At 52.5% G+C, this 23,847-nt stretch overlaps 1 protein-coding gene across 1 annotated transcript in view; it reads left to right on the forward strand.

Moving 5' to 3' along the window:
* Positions 1 to 23,847, forward strand: part of CHD1 (chromodomain helicase DNA binding protein 1) — a 295,481-nt gene that overhangs the window by 26,519 nt on the left and 245,115 nt on the right. Inside the window, exons 8-9 of the mRNA XM_075325063.1 lie at positions 3,506 to 3,731; positions 18,870 to 18,970. Coding sequence (XP_075181178.1) covers positions 3,506 to 3,731; positions 18,870 to 18,970 — 327 coding nt within the window. The remainder of the gene's footprint in view (positions 1 to 3,505; positions 3,732 to 18,869; positions 18,971 to 23,847) is intronic.

A 23,847-nucleotide genomic window follows, 5' to 3' on the forward strand; every position in this document is an offset into this window, starting at 1 on the left:
CAAAGAAAGACGGGTCGTTCCGTCCCGTCCTGGATCTAAAGCTGCTCAACAAACACGTAAAAACCAGGAGGTTCCGGATGGAATCTCTCCGCTCCGTTATCGCCTCAATGTCTCAAGGAGATTTCCTAGCATCAATAGACATCAAGGATGCTTATCTCCACGTGCCAATTGCGCCAGAGCATCAGCGTTTTCTACGCTTCGTTATAGGAAGCGAACACCTGCAGTTCGTAGCTCTACCTTTCGGGCTGGCGACAGCCCCTCGGGTCTTCACCAAGGTCATGGCAGCAGTAGTAGCAGTCCTGCACTCGCAAGGTCACTCCGTGATCCCGTATTTGGACGATCTACTTATCAAGGCACCCTCTCAAGAGGCATGCCAACACAGCCTGAACGTGGCACTGAAGACTCTCCAGAGTTTCGGGTGGATTATCAACTTTTCAAAGTCAAATCTAACCCCGACCCAATCACTAACATATCTTGGCATGGAGTTTCATACTCTCTCAGCGATAGTGAAACTTCCACTGGACAAACAGTGCTCGCTACAGATAGGGGTGCAATCTCTCCTTCAGGGCCAGTCGCACCCCTTGAGGCGCCTCATGCACTTCCTAGGGAAGATGGTAGCAGCAATGGAAGCAGTTCCTTTTGCGCAGTTTCATCTGCGTCCACTACAATGGGACATTCTCCGCCAATGGGACGGGAAGTCGACGTCCCTCGACAGGGAGGTCTCCCTCTCTCAGGCAGCCAAGGAATCTCTCCGGTGGTGGCTTCTTCCCACCTCATTGTCAAAAGGAAAGTCGTTCCTACCCCCATCCTGGGCGGTGGTCACGACAGATGCGAGTCTATCAGGGTGGGGAGCAGTGTTTCTCCACCACAGGGCTCAAGGTACGTGGACTCGGAAAGAGTCCACCCTTCAGATCAATGTTCTGGAGATCAGAGCAGTCTATCTTGCCCTACAAGCCTTCCAACAGTGGCTGGAAGGCAAGCAGATCCGAATTCAGTCGGACAACTCCACAGCGGTGGCATACATCAACCACCAAGGGGGAACACGCAGTCGGCAAGCCTTCCAGGAAGTCCGGCGGATTCTGACGTGGGTGGAAGACACGGCATCCACCATATCCGCAGTTCACATCCCAGGCGTAGAAAACTGGGAAGCAGACTTTCTCAGTCGCCAGGGCATGGACGCAGGGGAATGGTCTCTTCACCCGGACGTGTTTCAGGAGATCTGTCGCCGCTGGGGGATGCCGGACGTCGTCCTGATGGCGTCACGGCACAACAACAAGGTCCCGGTTTTCATGGCACGGTCTCACGATCACCGAGCTCTGGCGGCAGACGCCTTAGTTCAAGATTGGTCGCAGTTCCGGCTACCGTATGTGTTCCCACTTCTGGCATTGTTGCCCAGAGTGCTCCGCAAAATCAGGTCCGACTGCCGCCGCGCCATTCTCGTCGCTCCAGACTGGCCAAGGAGGTCGTGGTACCCGGATCTGTGGCACCTCACGGTAGGCCATCCGTGGGCACTACCAGACCGTCCAGACTTGCTGTCTCAAGGGCCGTTTTTCCATCTGAATTCTGCGGCCCTGAACCTGACTGTGTGGCCATTGAGTCCTGGATCCTAGCGGCCTCAGGTTTATCTCATGAAGTGGTTGCCACCATGAGACAGGCTAGGAAGCCATCCTCCGCCAAGATCTACCACAGGACGTGGAGGATATTCCTATCTTGGTGCTCTGCTCAGGGAGTTTCTCCCTGACCTTTTGCATTGCCTACTTTTCTTTCCTTCCTGCAGTCTGGGTTGGAAAAAGGTTTGTCGCTTGGCTCCCTTAAGGGTCAAGTCTCCGCGCTATCCGTATTTTTTCAGAAACGCCTGGCGCGACTTCCTCAGGTACGCACGTTCCTGCAAGGGGTTTGTCATATCGTCCCCCCTTACAAGCGGCCGTTGGAGCCCTGGGACCTGAACAAGGTTCTAATTGCTCTCCAAAAGCCGCCTTTCGAGCCTATGAAGGAGGTTTCCCTTTCTCGTCTTTCACAGAAAGTGGCCTTTCTAGTGGCGGTCACGTCTCTTCGGAGAGTGTCCGAGCTGGCGGCGTTATCATGCAGATCTCCATTCCTGGTGTTTCACCAGGACAAGGTAGTTCTGCGTCCAATTCCAGAATTTCTTCCCAAGGTGGTATCTTCCTTTCATCTCAATCAAGATATCACTTTACCGTCTTTGTGTCCGCATCCAGTTCACCAATTTGAAAAAGGTTTGCATTTATTGGATCTGGTGAGAGCACTCAGGATCTACATTTCCCGCACGGCGCCTCTGCGCCGCTCGGATGCACTCTTTGTCCTTGTCGCTGGTCAGCGTAAAGGGTCGCAAGCTTCCAAATCCACCCTTGCGTGTTGGATCAAGGAACCAATTCTTCACACCTACCGTTCTGCTGGGCTTCCGATTCCATCAGGACTGAAGGCCCATTCTACCAGAGCCGTGGGTGCGTCCTGGGCATTACGGCACCAGGCTACGGCTCAGCAGGTGTGCCAGGCGGCTACCTGGTCGAGTCTGCACACTTTTACCAAGCATTATCAGGTGCATACCTACGCTTCGGCGGATGCCGGCCTAGGTAGACAAGTCCTTCGGGCGGCGGTGGCTCACCTGTAGGAAAGGGCTGTTTGACGGCCCTATCACGAGGTATTCTTTTACCCACCCAGGGACTGCTTTTGGACGTCCCAATTGTCTGGGTCTCCCAATTAGGAGCGACAAAGAAGGGAATTTTGTTTACTTACCGTAAATTCCTTTTCTTCTAGCTCCAATTGGGAGACCCAGCACCCGCCCTGTTTTCTTAGGAAGTTTGTTTTTTTCGGGTGCACATGTTGTTCATGTTGAACAGTTCAGTTCTCCGAGGTTGTTTCTCGGGTTGAATTTGTATTTAAAACAGTTATTGGCTTTCCTCCTTCTTGCTTTTGCACTAAAACTGAGGAGCCCGTGATCCCACGGGGGGGTGTATAGCCAGAAGGGGAGGGGCCTTACACTTTTAAGTGTAGTACTTTGTGTGGCCTCCGGAGGCAGTAGCTATACACCCAATTGTCTGGGTCTCCCAATTGGAGCTAGAAGAAAAGGAATTTACGGTAAGTAAACAAAATTCCCTTCTTTTTGATTAGCCAAACTGGCACAATTGTTATCATTGTGCAGTGGCCAGTCAAAGAAAGAGCTGCGGGTGCAGGAAGATAATACGGCGGCTCGCAGGGCTCTTGTCCTAAGGACTCAGAATACTGATTTAGCCTCTGCATTGTGTCATGCAAATGAATTCACACAAACCATGCAAGTATCATCTTCAGGCCAGCAAACCTGTACGGCTCTGGGAGAAGACCCAGCTTTGTGCTGACATCTTTGTTGTCTTGTAGTGTAACCGTATTGTGTATATACTGCAATTGGCGGCTATGCTGGTATTGATTCCATGCTTTTCTGTTGCTGCATGTCTTTACAAGTAAGTTCTCTGTGCAAAATGTTAGTAATGAACTATTTCTCCATTGGCAGTTACCGGAGGCACCACAACGATTTATGCTATTGAGGCTGATGGTGATCCCAATGGTAATTTCGACAAAGTAAAGGAAGCTGGAGAGACTCAGTATTTAATTAAATGGAAAGGTTGGTCCCATATCCATAATACTTGGGAAACAGAAGAAACTCTAAAGCAGCAAAATGTGAAAGGAATGAAGAAACTGGACAATTACAAGAAAAAGGAGCAGGAAAAAAAAAGATGGTAATGGCCAAGTGAGCTTTTAGTTTAAAGGGTTTTCTCCATCTTTCGAAATGCCATAGTGCCGCACGTAAAATAATAAAACCATATACTCCCCTCCTAGACTGGCCCCATTTTGGCAATGTTGCCCCTGTCTGACAATTGATGATTGCCTGCAGCACCTTTTCCCAAATGACAGAGGACACAGCGCCAACATCACTGGAATGTTACCGATCCGGGAGGTGACTATATTATGTTTTAGATTATACATGGGGAAACTATAGTATTTGAGAAGGGGTTGTCATTTCAGGATAGCTTGCAGCAGAATGTCTGCCTTTAGCACCTCCTCCCTCCATAGAGTCTTATAAGCAGCAGCTGCCATCTCCTAGCTCAGTAATAAAAATATCTGTCTGCACTGAATACTGATTTCACAATTTACACATGAACTGAGAATAAAAGATCAATTGAGACAGAAGCAAATTTCTCTGATGTTGTGTTACAAAGTTTTTCATTTGTACTATTGATTTATAAAAAATGTCTTACTCTTTAAAGGAAATCTGTCAGCAGGTTTTCACTATGTAATTTGAAGACAACAGGACATATGAAACAGACAGAAATCAGGATGTCACTTAGGCTACATTCTCACGACCGTTCTGTTTTTGCAGTTAGCAAAAAATGGTCCTGTTTTTCCACGGATGCATCCATGTGACAACGCATTTGTCTCGTTCTGTTCCGATACGGTCCGTGTGTCATCCGTGTGTATTTTGTTTGTTTTTCAGACCGCAAAAAATCGGAAGGAGAGTTGCATACAGTCCAGGGTACCTGGCCAGATGCTGGTCCCCATATAAAGTTTGTAGGGAACAGAATACGGCGCAAAGGGTTTGGAGCAAACGCTATATACTCACTGATCACTGGGGTGGCTCACACTCCTCCTGCGGCAGCTTTTTGTTATTCTCGAGCTAGCGACTCATCAGGCTCATACATATTCACTGCTTTCCTCGCTCACCGGCGTCTGTGATTGATTACAGTTAGACGCGCCCCCACGCTGAGTGAATGAGGTCTGACTGCAACCAATTACAGCTGCTGGTGGGCGGGTCTATATCGTACTGTACAATACATAATAAAAACAAGAAAACTGTGGTACTCCCCACCCCCACCCCCCCTTCCCCTTCAATTTTGATATCAGCCAAGATAAAGCTTCACAGCTGCTGGCTGGTATTCTCAGGCTGGAGAGACCCATGTTATATTGAGCCCCCCAGCCTAAAAATATCAACCAGAAACCGCCCCAGAATTGTTGCATCCATTAGATGCGACAGTCCCCGGAGTTTACCCAGCTCATCCTGAATGCCCTGGTGCGGTGGCAGCTATCATAACCGACATCACTAGCCCAGTCAGTAATAAAAAAAAAAATAGATGACAGACAAATTTTTATTTAAAAAAAAACACTCCCCAAAACATTCCCTCTTTCTTTATCGTTCCTATGGGAGACCCAGACCATGGGTGTTTAGCTTCTGCCTCCGGAGAACACACAAAGTACTACACTCAAAAGTGTAGCTCCTCCCTCTGAGCTTATACACCCCCTGGAGAACCAGATCTAGCCAGTTTATCGCTTTGTGTTCAGGAGGCATACATCCACACATGCATTCTCATCTGATTTTTGATTTTTGGAAAGAGTTTGAAGAAAAGCAGGTCCAAGTCTGGACTCCCGGCATGTCCCTTCTCACCCCACTGTGTCGGCGGTGTTGTTAAGGTTGATTTCCAAGGCTGGAGCCTTACATGCTGCGCTCCTTCACCATCCCTCCTGGGATCTGGCTTGAAGTGGGAGCCAGCACGGTCTCGATGCTTGGCAGGAGACCGGTCTCCATCCGCAGCCCTTCAGGATCCTGCTGGACCGGAGCACTCATCCCCAGGGACTTGGAACCCTGCGTCTCAGCAAGCTAAGTACCTGAGACGTTTATATATTGGGGGTCCCTGTACTTAATTGTTGTGGGAGAGTGTGCTGACTGTGTTTTATGATATTTCCGGCGGGTTCTCTGGCTGTCGCCTGAGAACCGCGACGATGGTGCCTGCGCGCCGGCCGCGCTGCTCAGATTTAGGCCCCGGCTTCGCCGGAGGCCTAGTTTCTGTTTCTCTGCCCTCGCATGTCACTCATGCAGAGGGACAGGCTCGGCTCCGCCCGGCGGCCGTTCAGCACAGGGGAGGGACACTCCTCACTGCAGTGTGTCTCCTCCCCTGTAGGTCTCTATGGCCCTCCAGATCCCGCTCCTCAAGCAAGTCCCGCCCCCTCTCTTCGCTCCGGCGGCCATTTTCTCAGCGTTCTCTCTGCAGTAGCGCTGGTCTGCAGCATCTCTGCTGAGTTGCTGTGCTTGGGGGTCCGGGCTTCGGGATCTGGAGGGCACACAACACCGCTCCAGCGGTCTGGTAAGCCACAACCGGTCTTCGGTTGTGGACCTCTGATTGTACTCTCTGGGGTTCATTCTCTGGCAGAGCCCCCACTCCAGCAGAATGTCTCACACGAGGAGCAAGGCTCCAAAGCTGTATTCAGTATGCACTGCATGTAAGCTCCTGCTGCCTGAACCGAGCATCTATCTACATTGTGATGCCTGCTCTAACCTGGCGGTGCCTCAGCCTGGAGTCTCACCCCCAGTGGTCTCTCAGGCTGCTCTTGCTCCTGTGGCTGAACCCCCGGCTTGGGTAGAATCCTTTTCTAGGTCTATCTCCCAGTCTTTTGCCGACTCCATGGGACTTCTGTCCAGGACTTTGCTGAACATGCATCAGCCCCCTTCACAGGGTGCCTCTGCTGCTAGGGGTCTCTCAGGACCGGAGCTCAGAGGATTCATCATCTGGTCCCAGACCCCGTCCTTCTAAGAAGAGACGCAGGGTTCCCTCTCCTTCCTCGTCCCGCGGCTCTGATTCAGGAGCTGACTCGCAGGACGAGGAGGATGCCTTTACAGGGGGCTCGGAGGCTAACTCCATGTGCCCCATTGATCTGTCCGAAAGTGACTCAGATGTTAGTTATTTGATTGCGTCCATTAATTCTGTACTGGATCTCAATCCGCCAGTATCAGAGGAACAACCCTCGCAGGCAGAAAAGCACCAGTTTACCTCGCCTAAGAGAGTAAAGAGTATGTTCTTTAACCACTCCAGTTTTCAGGCCGCTGTGACCAAGCCCAGGGCCTGTCCTGACAAACGCTTCCCAAAGCGTGGTTCTGACGACCGCTTTCCCTTTCCACCTGAGGTGGTCAAGGAGTGGGCTCATTCCCCAAAGGTAGACCCCCCCGGTGTCTAGACTCTCAGCCCGGACCGTTGTATCGGTGGCTGATGGCACCTCCCTTAAGGATTCCACTGACCGCCAGATTGACCTTCTGGCCAAATCCGTATATGAAGCGGCGGGGGCCTCGTTCTCTCCGACTTTTGCAGCAGTGTGGGCTCTCAAAGCCATCTCTGCTTCTCTAGAGGAGATGCATTCCCTCGCCAGGGAATCTATGCCCGAAATGGTTGCCTTAACTTCCCAAGCTTCAGCTTTTTCATCCTATGCCATGTCTGCCATGCTGGAGGCTTCTCACCGCACTGCGGTGGCTTCGGCTAATTCCCTCGCTATCCGCAGGATCTTGTGGCTTCGAGAGTGGAAGGCAGGCAGATGCTTCTTCAAAGAAGTACCTTGCTGGACTCCCTTTTGCTGGGTCCCGGCTGTTCGGTGAACAGCTGGATGAAATTATTAAGGAAGCTACTGGCGGGAAGAGTACTTCCATGCCACAAACGAAAACCAGGAAACCTGTCCAGGGCAGGAATCAGTCGAGGTTTCGTTCCTTTCGTTCCTCCAACTGGTCGTCCTCTAAGCCCTCGGCCTCGTCCACTAACTCAGCCAAGGACCAGAAATCCAACTGGCGCCCAAAAGCGCGTCCACAGAAGACCGCAGGAGGTGCTACCGCCAAGGCAGCCTCCTCGTGACTGTCAGCGCTAGCAACGTCCTTAGTCGGTGGCAGGCTCTCCCACTTTGGCTACGCGTGGTTTCAACTCGTCTCCGATCAGTGGGTGAGGGACATCATCTCCCTCGACTACAGGATAGAATTCTCTTCCAGCCCGCCAAACAGATTTTTTTTCTGTCAACTCCCCCCTGCTCCAAGGCCGCCGCCTTCTCTCAGGCCGTGGCATCCTTGCAGGCCAACGGAGTAATTGTACCGGTTCCCGCCCGGGAACGGTTCAGAGGTTTCTACTCAAATCTCTTCCTAGTCCCCAAAAAGGACGGTTCCTTCCGGCCCATCCTGGATCTCAAGCTTCTCAACAAGCATGTTCAGGTGCGGCATTTTCGCATGGAGTCATTTGCCTCAATGACCCAAGGGGATTTCCTAGCATCCATCGACATCAGAGATGCCTATCTGCATGTGCCAATTGCAGTTTCACACCAGCGTTGGCTACGTTTTGCAATCGGAGAGGAACATTTCCAATTCGTGGCTCTCCCCTTCGGGTTGGCCACAGCTCCGCGGGTATTCACCAAGGTCATGGCAGCAATGATTGCGGTCCTGCACCTAAAGGGGTTGGCAGTGATCCCTTACCTGGACGACCTTCTAGTCAAGGCTTCATCCAGCGTGGACTGTCAGCAGAGTGTCTCGCTCACTCTCGCCACTCTAGCCCAATTCGGGTGGCTTGTCAATCTTCCCAAATCCACTCTGACTCCGACCCAGAGTCTCACGTACCTAGGGATGCAGTTCGAGACTTTGCCGGCACTTGTGAAGTTGCCCTTAGTCAAACAGCAGTCCCTCCAACTGGCGGTGCGCTCTCTGCTGAGGCCCCGCCGTTATTCCCTCAGGCGCCTGATGCAGGTGCTGGGTCGGATGGTGGCGTCAATGGAGGCTGTTCCCTTTGCCCAGTTCCATCTGCTTCCCATGCAGCTGGACATTCTCCGCTGTTGGGACAAGCGGCCTTCCTCCTTGCACAGGTTAGTGGCTCTGTCGCCACAGACCAGGAGCTCTCTTCAGTGGTGGCTTCGGCCCCTTTCTCTGTCTCAGGGGCGCTCCTTTCTGGCCCCGTCCTGGGTAATCCTCACCACGGATGCCAGTCTATCCGGCTGGGGAGCGGTATGTCTCCTCCACCGAGCGCAGGGCACTTGGACTCCGTCCGAGTCAGCCCTTTCGATCGATGTGCTGGAAACCAGAGCCGTGCTTCTGGCTCTCCTAGCTTTTCACCATCTGCTGGCGGGCAGGCACATCCGAGTCCAGTCAGACAACGCGACAGCGGTTGCCTACATCAATCACCAAGGCAGGACACGCAGCCGCCTGGCAATGTTGGAGGTACAACGCATCCTTCAATGGGCGGAGGACTCCAAGTCCACCATATCCGCAGTCCACATCCCAGGCGTGGAAAACTGGGAGGCAGATTATCTCAGCCGTCAAACCGTGGACAGTGGCGAGTAGTCCCTGCACCCGGCAGTTTTTCAGTCAATCTGCCGCAAATGGGGCACTCCGGATGTGGACCTAATGGCATCCCGCCACAACAACAAAGTTCCCGTTTACGTGGCTCGCTCCCACGATCCTCAGGCATTCGCCGCGGACGCTCTGGTTCAAGACTGGTCCCAGTTTCGTCTGTCCTACGTGTTTCCCCCTCTAGCTCTCTTGCCCAGAGTCCTGCGCAAGATCAGAATGGAGGGCCGTCGAGTCATCCTCATTGCTCCGGACTGGCCCAGGCGAGCTTGGTACCCAGACCTGCTCCATCTGTCCGTAGAGGTGCCGTGGCATCTTCCGGACCGTCCAGACCTTCTCTCACAAGGTCCGTTTTTCCGCCTGAATTCTGCGGCTCTCAGATTGACGGCATGGCTCTTGAGTCCTGGATCTTGACGGCTTCTGGTATCCCTCCTGAAGTCATCTCCACTATGACTCGGGCCCGTAAGTCTTCCTCCGACAAAAGCTATCACAGGACTTGGAAAATGTTCCTGTTCTGGTGTCGCTCTTCCGGCCATCCTCCTTGGCCATTCTCGTTGCCGACCCTTCTGTCCTTTCTACAGTCCGGTCTGCAGCTGGGACTGTCCCTCAACTCTCTCAAGGGACAAGTCTCAGCTCTATCAGTGCTGTTCCAGCGGCGTCTCGCCCAGCTGGCTCAGGTCCGCACCTTCATGCAGGGCGCGTCTCACATCATTCCGCCTTACCGGCGGCCCTTGGATCCCTGGGACCTCAATTTGGTTCTCACGGTTTTGCAGAAACCCCCGTTTGAGCCTCTTAGGGAGGTTTCTTTGTTTTGTCTTTCACAGAAAGTGGTCTTTCTAGTGGCCATAACTTCCCTCAGGAGAGTCTCCGATTTGGCTGCGCTCTCTTCGGAGTCACCTTTTTTGGTTTTTCATCAAGACAAGGTGGTTCTCCGTCCGACTCCGGACTTTCTTCCTAAGGTGGTCTCTCCCTTCCACCTTAACCAGGACATTACCCTACCTTCCTTTTGTCCGGCTCCTGTTCATCGCTTTGAAAAAGCGTTGCATATTCTGGATCTGGTGCGTTCTCTCCGGATCTATGTGTCTCGCACCGCTGCTCTTAGGCGGTGCACTTCTCTTTTTGTGCTAACCACAGGTCGGCGCAAGGGCCTCTCTGCTTCTAAGCCGACCTTAGCCCGTTGGATTAGGTCGACCATTTCGGACGCCTACCAGTGTTCTCAGGTGCCTCCCCCGCCGGGGATCAAGGCACACTCGACCAGAGCTGTCGGTGCCTCTTGGGCTTTCAGGCACCAGGCTACGGCTCAACAAGTCTGTCAGGCTGCCACTTGGACTAGCCTGCATACCTTTTCAAAGCACTACCAAGTGCACGCTCATGCTTCGGCAGATGCGAGCTTGGGCAGACGCATCCTTCAGGCGGCTGTCGCCCATTTGTGAAGTTAGGCTCCGCCTACTTCTTAGTTTTTCTGTTTATTTCCCACCCATGGACTGCTTTGAGACGTCCCATGGTCTGGGTCTCCCATAGGAACGATAAAGAAAAAGAGAATTTTGTTTACTTACCGTAAATTCTTTTTCTTATAGTTCCGTATTGGGAGACCCAGACCATGGGTGTTTAGCTCCTCCCTCTGAGCTTATACACCCCCTGGAGAACCAGATCTAAACACCCATGGTCTGGGTCTCCCAATACGGAACTATAAGAAAAAGAATTTACGGTAAGTAAACAAAATTCTCTTTTTCACCAATTTATTGGAAAGAAAAAATAAATCTGGCTCCAGCATAATCCAATAAGGAGGTCCCACGACGATTCATACTCACTGTCCCAGTCAATGACTAACATAATGTTCCCCATTAGCTAGGAGAGTGCAAGGACCTGAGCTAACATCATGAGGTCAGCCCAGGTCACTGCAGGGGATGACGAGTGCCGACGTCATGAGGTTAGCTAGGTGCATTATCTGCGGTGATGACGTCTGCTGCAATCCTAACGTCAGCGCTTGTCACTGACTTCCATTATCCACTGCGTTCACAAGCGAAGTATTGTTTGAACCCATGACATCACCACTAGTCAGTCTCGGGCCGCTCGCGAGACTTGTGTGAATGCGGCGGACATAGAAGTCAGTGATGAGCGCTGACGTCGGGAGTGCAGGACTTATCACTGCAGATAATGAACTTTGCTAGGACATCTTCCATATTAACGGAACGGACATATGGCATCCGATGTGTTTGTTGTTGGGGGTTTTTTTTTTTTTCTTCGGCGCTCCATTGGGAGACCCAGACGATTGGGTGTATAGCTACTGCCTCCGGAGGCCACACAAAGTATTACACTAAAAAGTGTAAGGCCCCTCCCCTTCTGCATATACACCCCCCGTGGGATCACGGGCTCCTCAGTTTTATGCTTTGTGCGAAGGAGGTCAGACATCCACGCATAGCTCCACTGTTTAGTCAGCAGCAGCTGCTGACTATGTCGGATGGAAGAAAAGAGGGCCCATACTAGGGCCCCCAGCATGCTCCCTTCTCACCCCACTTTTGTCGGCGGTGTTTGTTAAGGTTGAGGTACCCATTGCGGGTACGGAGGCTGGAGCCCACATGCTGCTTTCCTTCCCCATCCCCCTGAGGGCTCTGGGTGAAGTGGGATCTTACCGGCCTCCAGGCTCTGAGGCCGGGCTCCATCCACAGACCCGGAGATCCTGCTGGAATGGAGCTGAGTATCGTCAGGGACAAGGCCCTGCAACGTTAAGGTACTCTGTGTCCCCGTACAGACCACGCACACACACACCAGCATGCTGGGTGTGTTAGTGCGCCGGGGACAACAGCGCTGCGCGCTGGGGCTATACTCACTGCAGCTTAGCTGAGTGAGTTAATGTGTGGGAAACTGCCGCGCCGGCCGCTGCTAGAAGCTGCGGCGCGGATGAGACTTGTGGTGCGCCGGGGACTTCCGCGCTGACCGTGCTTTTACGACGGCAGCGCTTATAAATCGAGTCCCCGGCTTTTGCGGCCTAGTTTCGTTTCCTTCCCGCCCCCGGGCCTGCCAGTCAGGCAAGGGGCGGGACGCTGTACAGTGGTCAGCACCGAGGGCTGGAGTCTTATTTACATACTCCAGCCCCCTCACTGGGCACAGTGGGACGCCAGTTTCCCGCTCGTTGTCTGGGGCACGCCCACGGCCCGCCCCTCTTCACAGGACGCCGGCAGCCATTCCTGCATGCAGTCTAAGCTGGAGAACGGACACAGGCTCTGGGAGACCCGGTCAAGGGATTCTGGCGACCACACACCCGCTTAAGCGGGCGGTAAGCAGCACCTTGGTGCTGACCCCACTAGTGCCACAGTGTTTTGTGTACTTTATGCTTGTACCTATATTTGCACTGTACGGTCGCTTCTTGGCTAGATACCCCTGGATTGCTCTGAGGAGACAACAGCATGTCGTCCGCAGAAAAGCAAGGGTGCCAAGGCACAGGCTTTCTATGCTGTCTGTACCGCATGTGAAGCTGTTTTACCGGCAGGTTCCACTAACCCCCATTGGGTAGAGTCTCTGCTAGTGGTGGCCCAGAGAGAGCCACCTGTGAAACTGTCCAGAGGACAGAGTTTGCAGTTTTTTGCGGATAAAATGTCTGGGACTATGACCAAGATTCTAGAAACTTGCAGTCCAGGCCGGTGACTCAGACAATGGGCACTGTTGAACAATGCCCCCCGGTCTCCCTCAGTTGGAACTAATACGTGCTCCAAGGGGGTCCCATACATCCCAGGCTGAAGGCTCTGCACGGACGACAGTCCCAGTCAGCCTAAGCGAGCTCGCTGGGAGAGACCCTCGACTTCACACACTAGTCAGGGTCTCAGCGAGAGGATTCTCTGTATGATGAGGCAGAGGTAGCTGATCAGGATTCTGATCCTGAGACCGCTTTCAATCTGGATGCTCCTAATAGTGACGCCATGGTGAACGATCTCATAGCGTCCATCAATAGACTGGTGGATATTTCTCCCTCAGCCCCTCCAGTGGAGGAGTCAGCTTCGCAGCAGGAGAAATTCCATGTCAGGTATCCCAAGCGTAAATTCAGTACTTTTTTGGGCCACTCTGACTTCAGAGAAGCAGTCCAGAAACACCACGCTTATCCAGACAAGCGTTTCTCCACACGTCTTAAGGATACACGTTATCCCTTTCCCCCTGACGTGGTCAAGCGCTGGACCCAGTGTCCAAAGGTGGATCCCCCAATCTCCAGGCTTGCGGCTAGATCCATAGTTGCAGTGGAAGATGGGACTTCACTTAAAGATGCCATTGTCAGACAGATGGACCTCTGGTTGAAATCTGTCTATGAAGCTATCGGCGTGTCGTTTGCTCCGGCATTCGCAGCCGTATGGGCGCTCCAAGCTATTTCAGCTGGTCTTGCGCAGGTGGACACTGGCACACGTATATCTGTGCCGCAGATGGCGTCCTTAACCTCGCATATGTTTGCATTGCGACTTACGCTATTAATGCTGTCCTGGACTCTACGAGCCGTACGTCAGTGGCGTCCGCCAACTCCGTGGTTTTTACGCAGAGCCTTGTGGTTAAGGGAATGGAAGGCAGATTCTGCTTCCAAAAAGTGTTTAACCAGTTTGCCATTATCTGGTGTCAGACTGTTTGGTGAGCGATTGGATGAAATCATTAAACAGTCCAAGGGTAAGGATTCTTCCTTACACCAGCCCAGATCAAACAAAACCCAACAGAGGAAAGGACAGTCGAGGTTTCGATCCTTTCCAGGCTCGGGCAGGTCCCAGTTTTCCTCGTCCATAAGGACTCAAAAGGCTCAGAGGGGCTCAGATTCCTGGCGGGCTCAATCACGCCCAAAGAATGCAGCCGGAGGAACCGCTACCAAGGCGGTTTCCTCATGACTTTCAGCCCTCTCTCTCCGCATCGGCGGTCGGTGGCAGACTCTCCCGCTTTGGCGACATTTAGCTGCCACAGGTCAAAAACCGGTGGGTGAGAGACATTTTGTCTCACGTGTACAGGATAGAGTTCTGTTCTCGTCCTCCGGCTCGATTCTTCAGAACTTCCCCACCTCCCGACCGAGCCGATGCTCTTCTGCAGGCAGAAGGAGTGGTAATCCCTGTTCCTCTGCAGGAACAAGGTCACGGTTTTTACTCCAATCTGGTTGTGGTGCCAAAAAAGGACGGCTCTTTCCGTTCCGTTCTGGACCTATAACTGCTCAACACATGAAAACCAGGCGGTTCCGGATGGAATCCCTCCGCTCCGTCATTGCCTCAATGTCTCAAGGAGATTTCCTAGCATCAATAGAACGATCTACTTGTCAAGGCACCCTCTCAAGAGGCATGCCAACACAGCCTGAACGTTGCGCTGGAGACTCTCCAGAGTTTCGGGTGCATCATCAACTTTTCAAAGTTAATTCTGACCCCGACCCAATCGCTGAGATATCTTGGCATGGAGTTTCATACTCTCTTAGCGATAGTGAAGCTTCCGCTGGACAAACAGCGTTCACTACAGACGGGGGTGCAGTCTCTCCTTCAAGGCCAGTCACACCCCTTAAGACGCCTCATGCACTTCTTAGCGAAGATGGTAGCAGCAATGGAGGCAGTCCCTTTCGCGCAGTTTCATCTGCGTCCACTGCAATGGGACATTCTCCGCCAATGGGAGGGGAAGTCGACGTCCCTAGACAGGAACGTCTCCCTTTCTCAGACGGTCAAGGACTCTCTTCAGTGGTGACTTCTTCCCACCTCATTGTCAAAAGGAAAGTCCTTCTTACCCCCATCCTGGGCGGTGGTCACGACAGACGCGAGTCTGTCAGGGTGGGGAGCAGTCTTTCTCCACCACAGGGCGCAGGGTACGTGGACTCAGCAAGAGTCCACCCTTCAGATCAATGTTCTGGAAATCTGGGCAGTGTATCTGGCCCTGCAACTCTTCCAGCAGTGGCTGGAAGGCAAACAGATCCGAATTCAGTCGGACAACTCCACAGCGGTGGCATACATCAACCACCAAGGCGGAACACGCAGTCGGCAAGCCTCCCAGGCAGTCCGGCGGATTCGGATGTGGGTGGAAGACAGAGCATCCACCATATCCGCAGTTCACATCCCGGGCGTAGAAAACTGGGAAGCAGACTTCTTCAGTCGCCAGGGTATGGACGCAGGGGAATGGTCTCTGCACCCGGACGTGTTTCAGGAAATCTGTAGCCGCTGGGGGATGCCGGACGTCGACCTAATGGCGTCTCGGCACAACAACAAGGTCCCGATTTTCATGGCGCGGTCTCACGATCAAAGAACTCTGGCGGCAGGCGCCTTAGTTCAGGATGGGTCGCAGTTCCAGCTACCCTATGTGTTTCCCCCTCTGGCACTGTTGCCCAGAGTGCTACGCAAGATCAGCTCCGATTGCCGCCGCGCCATCCTCGTCGCCCCAGACTGGCCGAGGAGGTCGTGGTACCCGGATCTGTGGCATCTCACGGTCGGCCAACCGTGGGCACTACCAGACCGGCCAGACTTACTGTCCCAAGGGCCGTTTTTTCTGTCTGAATTTTACGGCCCTGAACCTGACTGTGTGGCCATTGAGTCCTGGATCCTAGCGTCTTCAGGATTATCTCAAGACGTCATTGCCACCATGAGACGGGCTAGGAAGCCGACGTCTGCCAAGATCTACCACAGGACGTGGAAGATATTCTTATCTTAGTGCTCTGCTCAGGGAGTGTCTCCCTGGCCATTTGCATTGCCTACTTTTCTTTCCTTCCTGCTCTGGTTTGGAAAAAGGTTTGTCGCTCGGCTCCCTTAAAGGACAAGTCCCAGCGCTGTCTGTATTCTTTCAGAAGCGCCTAGCACGACTTCCTCAGGTACGCACGTTCCTGCAGGGGGTTTGTCACATTGTCCCTCCGTACAAGAGGCCGTTAGACCCATGGGATCTGAACAGGGTACTAATTGCTCTCCAGAAGCCGTCCTTCGAGCCTCTGAGGGATGTTTCACTTTCTCGACTTTCACAGAAAGTGGCCTTTCTGGTAGCGGTCACATCTCTTCGGAGAGTGTCCGAACTAGCAGCGCGGTCAGCCAAAGCTCCCTTCCTGGTGTTTCACCAAGACAAGGTAGTGCTGCGCCTGATTCCGGAGTTCTCCCTAAGGTGGTATCCCCCTTTCTTCTCAATCAGGATATCTCCTTACCTTCCTTTTGTCCTCATCCAGTTCATCGATATGAAATGGATTTGCATTTGTTGGATCTGGTGAGAGCACTCAGAATCTGCATTTCCCGCACGGCGCCCCTGAGCCGCTCGGATGCGCTCTTTGTACTTGACTCTGGTCAGCGTAAAGGGTCGCAGGCTTCCAAATCCACCCTGGCTCGATGGATCAAGGAACCAATTCTTGAAGCCTACCGTTCTGCTGGGCTTCCGGTTCCATCAGGGCTGAAGGCCCATTCTACCAGAGCCGTGGGTGCGTCCTGGTCATTACGGCACCAGGCTACGGCTCAGCAGGTGTGCCAGGAAGCTACCTGGTCGAGTCTGCACACTTTCCCAAGCATTATCAGGTGCATACCTACGCTTAGGCGGATGCCAGCCTAGGTAGAAGAGTCCTGCAGGCGGCGGTTGCCTCCATGTAGGGAAGGGCTGTTTTACGGCTCTAACTTGAGGTATTAATTTACCCACCCAGGGACTGCTTTTGGACGTCCCAATCGTCTGGGTCTCCCAATGGAGCGCCGAAGAAGAAGGGAATTTTGTTACTTACCGTAAATTCCTTTTCTTCTAGCTCCAATTGGGAGACCCAGCACCCGCCCTGTTTCCTTCGGGATTTTTGGTTTTTTCGGGTACACATGTTGTTCATGTTGAATGGTTTCAGTTCTCCGATGTTCCTTCGGATTGAATTTGTTTAACCAGTTATTGGCTTTCCTCCTTCTTGCTTTTGCACTAAAACTGAGGAGCCCGTGATCCCACGGGGGGTGTATATGCAGAAGGGGAGGGGCCTTACACTTTTTAGTGTAATACTTTGTGTGGCCTCCGGAGGCAGTAGCTATACACCCAATCGTCTGGGTCTCCCAATTGGAGCTAGAAGAAAAGGAATTTACGGTAAGTAACAAAATTCCCTTCTTTTTTGTAGGAACTGATGCACACGTGTGCCATCTGATCCTACACAAAAGACATTGAAAAATGGTCCGGTCAGTAGGTCCGCAAATAAAGAGGAATTGAACAGGACAGAAAGAACAATCCTCTGCATGAGCCTTTATCATGCTGTGTTCTGTTGTTTACTTTGAATTAAGGCATAAGGTACCGTCACACTAAGCGACACTCCAGCGATCCCACCAGCATCCTGACCTGGCAGGGATCGCTGGAGCGTCGCTACACGGGTTGCTGGTGAGCTGTCACACAGGCAGATCTCACCAGCAACCAGTGACCATCCCCCAGCCAGCAGCGACGCGTGGAAGCGATGCTGCGCTTGGTAACTAAGGTAAATATCGGGTAACCAACCCGATATTTACCTTGGTTACCAGCGCACACCGCTTAGCGCTGGCTCCCTGCACTCCTAGCCAGAGTACACATCGGGTTAATTACCCAATGTGTAGTCTGGCTATGTGTGCACGGAGCAGGGAGCCGGCACTGACAGCCTGAGAGCGATGGACGCTGGTAATGAAGGTAAATATCGGGTAACCAAGGAAAGGGCTTCTTGGTTACCCGATATTTACATTGGTTACCAGCGTCCGCAGAAGCTGGCTCCCTGCTCCCTGTACATTCAGATCGTTGCTCTCTCGCTGTCACACACAGCGATGTGTGCTTCACAGCGGGAGAGCAACAACTAAAAAATGGTCCAGGACATTCAGCAACAACCAACGACCTCACAGCAGGGGCCAGGTTGTTGCTGGATGTCACACACAGCAACATCGCTAGCAACATCGCTGCTACATCACTAAAGTCATGCCTCAGCAGCGATGTTGCTAGCGATGTTGCGTAGTGTGACGTGGCCTTTAATCATGAGGAGATTCACGGTCTTGAGCAGCTGTCTGAACAGGTCAATAGACAAAGTACACAAAGAGCTATTGGTGGGATTAGCAACCTCGGCTCTGATACATCTAAGTACTCTGATTGTGTCACAACCGCTTCACCCAGTACACTGTGATTAATCACTAGATTCAGGGTCTCTGCCACTGTTATATTGTTCCCAGTTGAGGTAGCAAAAACCTGGTGACAGATTCCCTCTAAGGCCATGTTCACACGTTGGACATTTGCGGTTTTTGTTTTTTGGGGGGTTTTTTTTTGTAGCTTTTTTTTTCTTGAATAAAAATCTGTTTTTTTTTTGTTTTTTTTTTTTTTTTTTTTACGGTGCCAGCAAAAGCTGAGATTTCACAAATCTCATGCACACGATTGCTTTTGTCTTTGTTTTTTTTTTTTCTTACCAAAAGGAAAACCTCTGTTTTTGAAAGAAGCAACATGTCGTCAATTTTTTCAGCGGTTTTTGCAGCGTTTCTTCACCATTGAAGGCAATGAGTGCAAAACTGCAACCGCTGTGTTTTTGCTGCTTTTGTGATGAATGAAAATAACTTTATTACACTTGTACTGTAGACAAATGACAGACCAAAAAACACTGTAAAACCTGCTTTTTGTAACCAGTTTTTTTTTTACTACAAAAAGAGCAGGTTTTGGCTGCAGAAAAAAACTCTATGAAAACACAATGTGTGAACATAGCCTCTTGTATTCTCAGTAAGCGTATGGCTTTTTGTTTTTCTCACTTTCTCTTTTGTGAATATTTTTTTTTTAAGCCACAACAAGTAGATTAATCTGTTCTGTCCTTTACATTTTGCAGGTTGAAAGCTGCTTCTCCAGAAGATATAGAGTATTATAACTGTCAGCAGGAACTTACTGATGACCTCCATAAACAGTATCAAATTGTGGAAAGAATCATAGGTCAGTACGGGGCTTTTAGGCCTAAACTATCCTTCCTGCATATATTTGCCATTTTAGGATTTGTAAACCAGGAATTTAAGTTACTGCTGCTTTTCTACACAGCTGTGTGCAAGTAACCTGCCAGCACGCAGTGTCCATGTTTTCACAGTATTCTTTATTAGGCTGCATTCCCACGATCAGTATCTGTTGAGTTTTTGACTGCAGAACTTCTGCACTTTAGTTTGTGACGCCCTGGAACCCAGGGGTCACAGGTCATAACACTCACCACCTACACCCCCACACTAGAAGGGTACCACCAGTCAACCACAAAAACCTGATTGTCTCCCTCAGAGTCAGACAGGCACACCAGGTGGGTGGAGTCAGGCGGAAAGACACGCCCCCCGAGGAGTCTGCTGGCCTGAGGCAGGAACACAGTAAACAGTCCAGTTCAGTACAGTGGAGTGGAGAGTAGTGGAGTACAGTTCTGCTTGGGGCCTGGGCTGGAGCCTAGGACTCCAGATCAGTCAGGCAGGCAGATGGCAGTGGCCGCCTGCAGGAGACCGGGAATACGACCGATGGAGCCGTAAGGGACGGTAGTGGCCCGCCGGAACCGAACCAGGGAACCAACAGGATACCGGAGCACCAGGCAGGGTACTCAGACCCCGAACTAGGCTATATGCCACCACCATAGTCGAATTAACTTATTGCGGTCTGGACCTCAGGGGTTCATTCCCACCAAAGTCCCGATTGAAGGCAACAGCCCAACCCGTCCGGATAGTAGCCACCGCCAGAGATCCAAGGGCCAGCGCCTGCGGGCAAAAGGGGCTCTTACGACACATACACGCCGGGGAGCGGACTACCAGTACCTAGGCACAGTGGTCACACTACAAACACAGGTGCAGGAGAAAGGTGGAAATTGCCAACCCGACTAGGAAGCTGCTGCGGGCCCCGTCCATCCCTCCGTTTGGTTTATCAGTGGTTTAATCGTGAATACACCAGTGCCATCCGGCGCCGCACCGCAACCCTGCGCCCTGCACCCCGACCCTCGCACAACCGGGCCCAGGGACCAACATCCCCTACCCAAGGAGGAGTCAACACCTAGCTGCACCACTACACCGCTCCCGGGAGTCCCCGTACCTTCACCGCAGCGGTGGTGTCCACCATCACCTCAACCCATGGGTGTCGTCACGAACGATCATCCCAAAACCGAACACCTGCGCGTAGCGCCAAACACCCTTGCAGAGCGACGTGACCCCCGGGTCCGTGAGAGGCTCGAGCCACCGCCCACAGTGCGAGCACAGATCCGAGCGGCTCGGCGGTCGCAGCAGTGGCCGCGGGGCGGTACATTTACTTTTATTTAAATTGTGTTTTTTATTGGGTTTTTGACGCTGGTTTTTTTTTTTTTTTGCCGCTGGTGTGTCATCCTGTAGCTGTTTTCTTTGTCGCTCCATTGGGAGACCCAGACAATTGGGTGTATAGCTTCTGCCTCCGGAGGCCACACAAAGTATTACACTTAAAAGTGTAAAGCCCCTCCCCTTCTGCCTATACACCCCCCGTGCCTCACGGGCTCCTCAGTTTTTATGCTTTGTGCGAAGGAGGCTGACATCCACGCATAGCTCCACATCTTAGTCAGCAGCAGCTGCTGACTATGTCGGATGGAAGAAAAGAGGGCCCATAACAGGGCCCCCAGCATGCTCCCTTCTCACCCCACTCTGGTCGGCGGTGTTGTTAAGGTTGAGGTACCCATTGCGGGTACATAGGCAGGAGCCACATGCTGTTTTCCTTCCCCATCCCTTAATGGGCTCTGGGTGAAGTGGGATCCTAATCGGTCTCCAGGCACTGGGACCGTGCTCCCTCCGCAGCCCCTGGGGAATCTGCTGGACAGGAGCCGGGTATCGTCAGGGACAAGGCCCTGCTACTGTGAGGTACTCTGTGTCCCCGTGGGGGACCGCGCATGGAGCGCTTGTGCCATACACACTGCAGCACTGCTGGGTGTGTTAGTGCGCCGGGGACTACCGCGCCGACCGCGCTTATTTGCCGGCCGCGCTTATAACTTTAGTCCCCGGCTTTTGCGGCCTAGTATCGCATATTCCCGCCCCCAGGCCTGCCAGTCAGGGGAAGGGCGGGACGCTGCACAGGACGTCAGCGCTGAGGGCTGGAGCATACTTTGTATCCTCCTCCCCCCTCACTCAGCACAGTGGGGTATCAGATTCCCGCACTTTCTAGGGCACGCCCACGGCCCCCTCCTCCCCACAGAACGCCGGCAGCCATTCCTGTCAGCACTTCTGACGCTGGAGAGGAGAGACAACACGGCTCTGGGAGGCCCAGGCAGGGAATCTGGTGATCACACAACCGCTTTGAGCGGTCGGTAAGCAGCACCTGTGGTGCTGGCCCCACTGAGTGCCGAAGTGTACATATATATATATGCTTATATGCTATACATTTACACTGTACGGTCGCACTGTTGATTTTTGGCTATATACCCTCTTGGATTGTACTCAGAGGAGACAACAGCATGTCGTCCGCAAAAAGCAAGGGTGCCAAAGCACAGGCTTACTTTGCAACCTGTACCTCAAGTGCGGCTATACTACCGGCAGGTTCCACCGACCTTCATTGTGTGCAATGCTCGGCCCCTGTGGCACTTACTCAGCCGGAGCCTCTGCTACTGGTGGCCCAGGTGGAACCACCTGCTACCACTGTCCAGGTGACAGGGACGGAGTTTGCAATATTTGCTGACAAACTGTCTGAGAGTATGGATAAATGGTCTGCTAAGATACTAGAAGCCTTACAGTCCAGACCGGTGACTCAGGCCCCGGGCACTGTTGAATCATTGACCCCAGGCCCCCCTCAGTTGGAGCAGCAAAGTGCTCCTGGGGTGACTCATAGGTCCCAGGGTGAGGTCTCTGACACGGACCGCAGTCCCAGGCCGCCTAAGCGGGCTCGCTGGGAAATTCCCTCGACTTCATCACACTGTTCAGGGTCTCAGCAGGAGGACTCTCTGGATGATGAAGCGGAGGTAGCAGATCAGGATTCTGATCCTGAGGCCGCTCTCAACCTAGATACACCTGAAGGTGACGCCATAGTGAATGACCTTATAGCGACCATCAATCAGGTGTTGGGTATTTCTCCCCCAGCTCCTCCAATTGAGGAGTCAGCTTCTCAGCAGGAGAAATTCCGTTTCAGGTTTTCCAAGCGTACATTGAGTACGTTTCTGGATCACTCTGACTTCAGAGAGGCAGTCCAGAAACACCGAGCTTGTCCAGATAAGCGTTTTTCCAAGTGCCTTAAGGATACACGTTATCCCTTCCCCCCTGACGTTGTCAAGGGCTGGGCTCAGTGTCCCAAGGTGGATCCTCCAGTCTCCAGACTGGCGGCTAGATCCATAGTTGCAGTGGAAGATGGTGCTTCACTCAAAGATGCCACTGACAGACAGATGGAGCTCTGGTTGAAATCCATCTATGAAGCTATCGGCGCGTCTTTTGCTCCAGCATTCGCAGCCGTATGGGCACTCCAAGCTATCTCAGCTTGTCATGCGCAGATTAATGCAGTCACACGTACGTCTGCTCCGCAAGTGGTGTCATTAACCTCTCAGGCGTCGGCGTTTGCGTCCTACGCCATTAATGCTGTCCTGGACTCTGCTAGCCGTACGGCGGTAGCATCCGCCAATTCGGTGGCAGTCCGCAGGGCCATGTGGCTACGTGAATGGAAGGCAGACTCTGCTTCCAAAAAGTTCTTAACCGGTTTGCAATTTTCTGGCGACCGCCTGTTTGGTGAGCGATTGGATGAAATCATTAAACAATCCAAGGGAAAGGACTCATCCTTACCCCAGTCCAAACCAAACAGACCTCAACCACGGAAGGTACAATCGAGGTTTCGGTCCTTTCGGTCCGCGGGCAGGTCTCAATTCTCCTCGTCCAAAAGGCCTCAGAAGGATCAGAGGAACTCCGATTCATGGCGGTCTAAGTCACGTCCTAAAAAGACCGCCGGAGGAACCGCTCCCAAAGCGGCCTCCTCATGACTTTCGGCCTCCTCACACCGCATCCTCGGTCGGTGGCAGGCTTTCCCGCTTTTGCGACGCCTGGCTGCCACAGGTAAAAGACCGTTGGGTGAGAGACATTCTGTCTCACGGTTACAGGATAGAGTTCAGCTCTCGTCCTCCGACTCGATTCTTCAGAACATCTCCGCCCCCCGAGCGAGCCGATGCTCTTCTTCAGGCGATGTGCACTCTGAAGGCAGAAGGAGTGGTGATCCCTGTTCCTTTTCAGCAACAGGGTCACGGTTTTTACTCCAACTTGTTCGTGGTGCCGAAAAAGGACGGATCCTTCCGTCCTGTTCTGGACCTAAAACTGCTCAACAAACACGTAAAAACCAGGCGGTTCCGGATGGAATCGCTCCGCTCCGTCATTGCCTCCATGTCCCAAGGAGATTTCCTAGCATCAATAGACATCAATGATGCTTATCTCCACGTACCGATTGCTCCAGAGCATCAGCGCTTCCTGCGTTTCGCCATAGGGGACGAACACCTTCAGTTCGTGGCACTGCCTTTCGGCCTGGCGACAGCCCCACGGGTCTTCACCAAGGTCATGGCAACAGTAGTAGCAGTTCTGCACTCTCAGGGACACTCGGTGATCCCTTACTTAGACGATCTGCTTGTCAAGGCACCCTCTCAAGTGGCATGCCAACACAGCCTGAACATTGCTCTGGAGACTCTCCAGAGTTTCGGGTGGATCATCAATTTTCCAAAGTCAAATCTGACACCGGCCCAATCACTGACATATCTTGGCATGGAGTTTCATACTCTCTCAGCGATAGTGAAGCTTCCGCTGGACAAACAGCGTTCACTACAGACAGGGGTGCAATCTCTCCTTCATGGTCAGTCACACCCCTTGAGGCGCCTC

This window comes from Anomaloglossus baeobatrachus, chromosome 1, assembly GCF_048569485.1.
Source record: "Anomaloglossus baeobatrachus isolate aAnoBae1 chromosome 1, aAnoBae1.hap1, whole genome shotgun sequence".
Lineage (NCBI taxonomy): Eukaryota > Metazoa > Chordata > Amphibia > Anura > Aromobatidae > Anomaloglossus > Anomaloglossus baeobatrachus.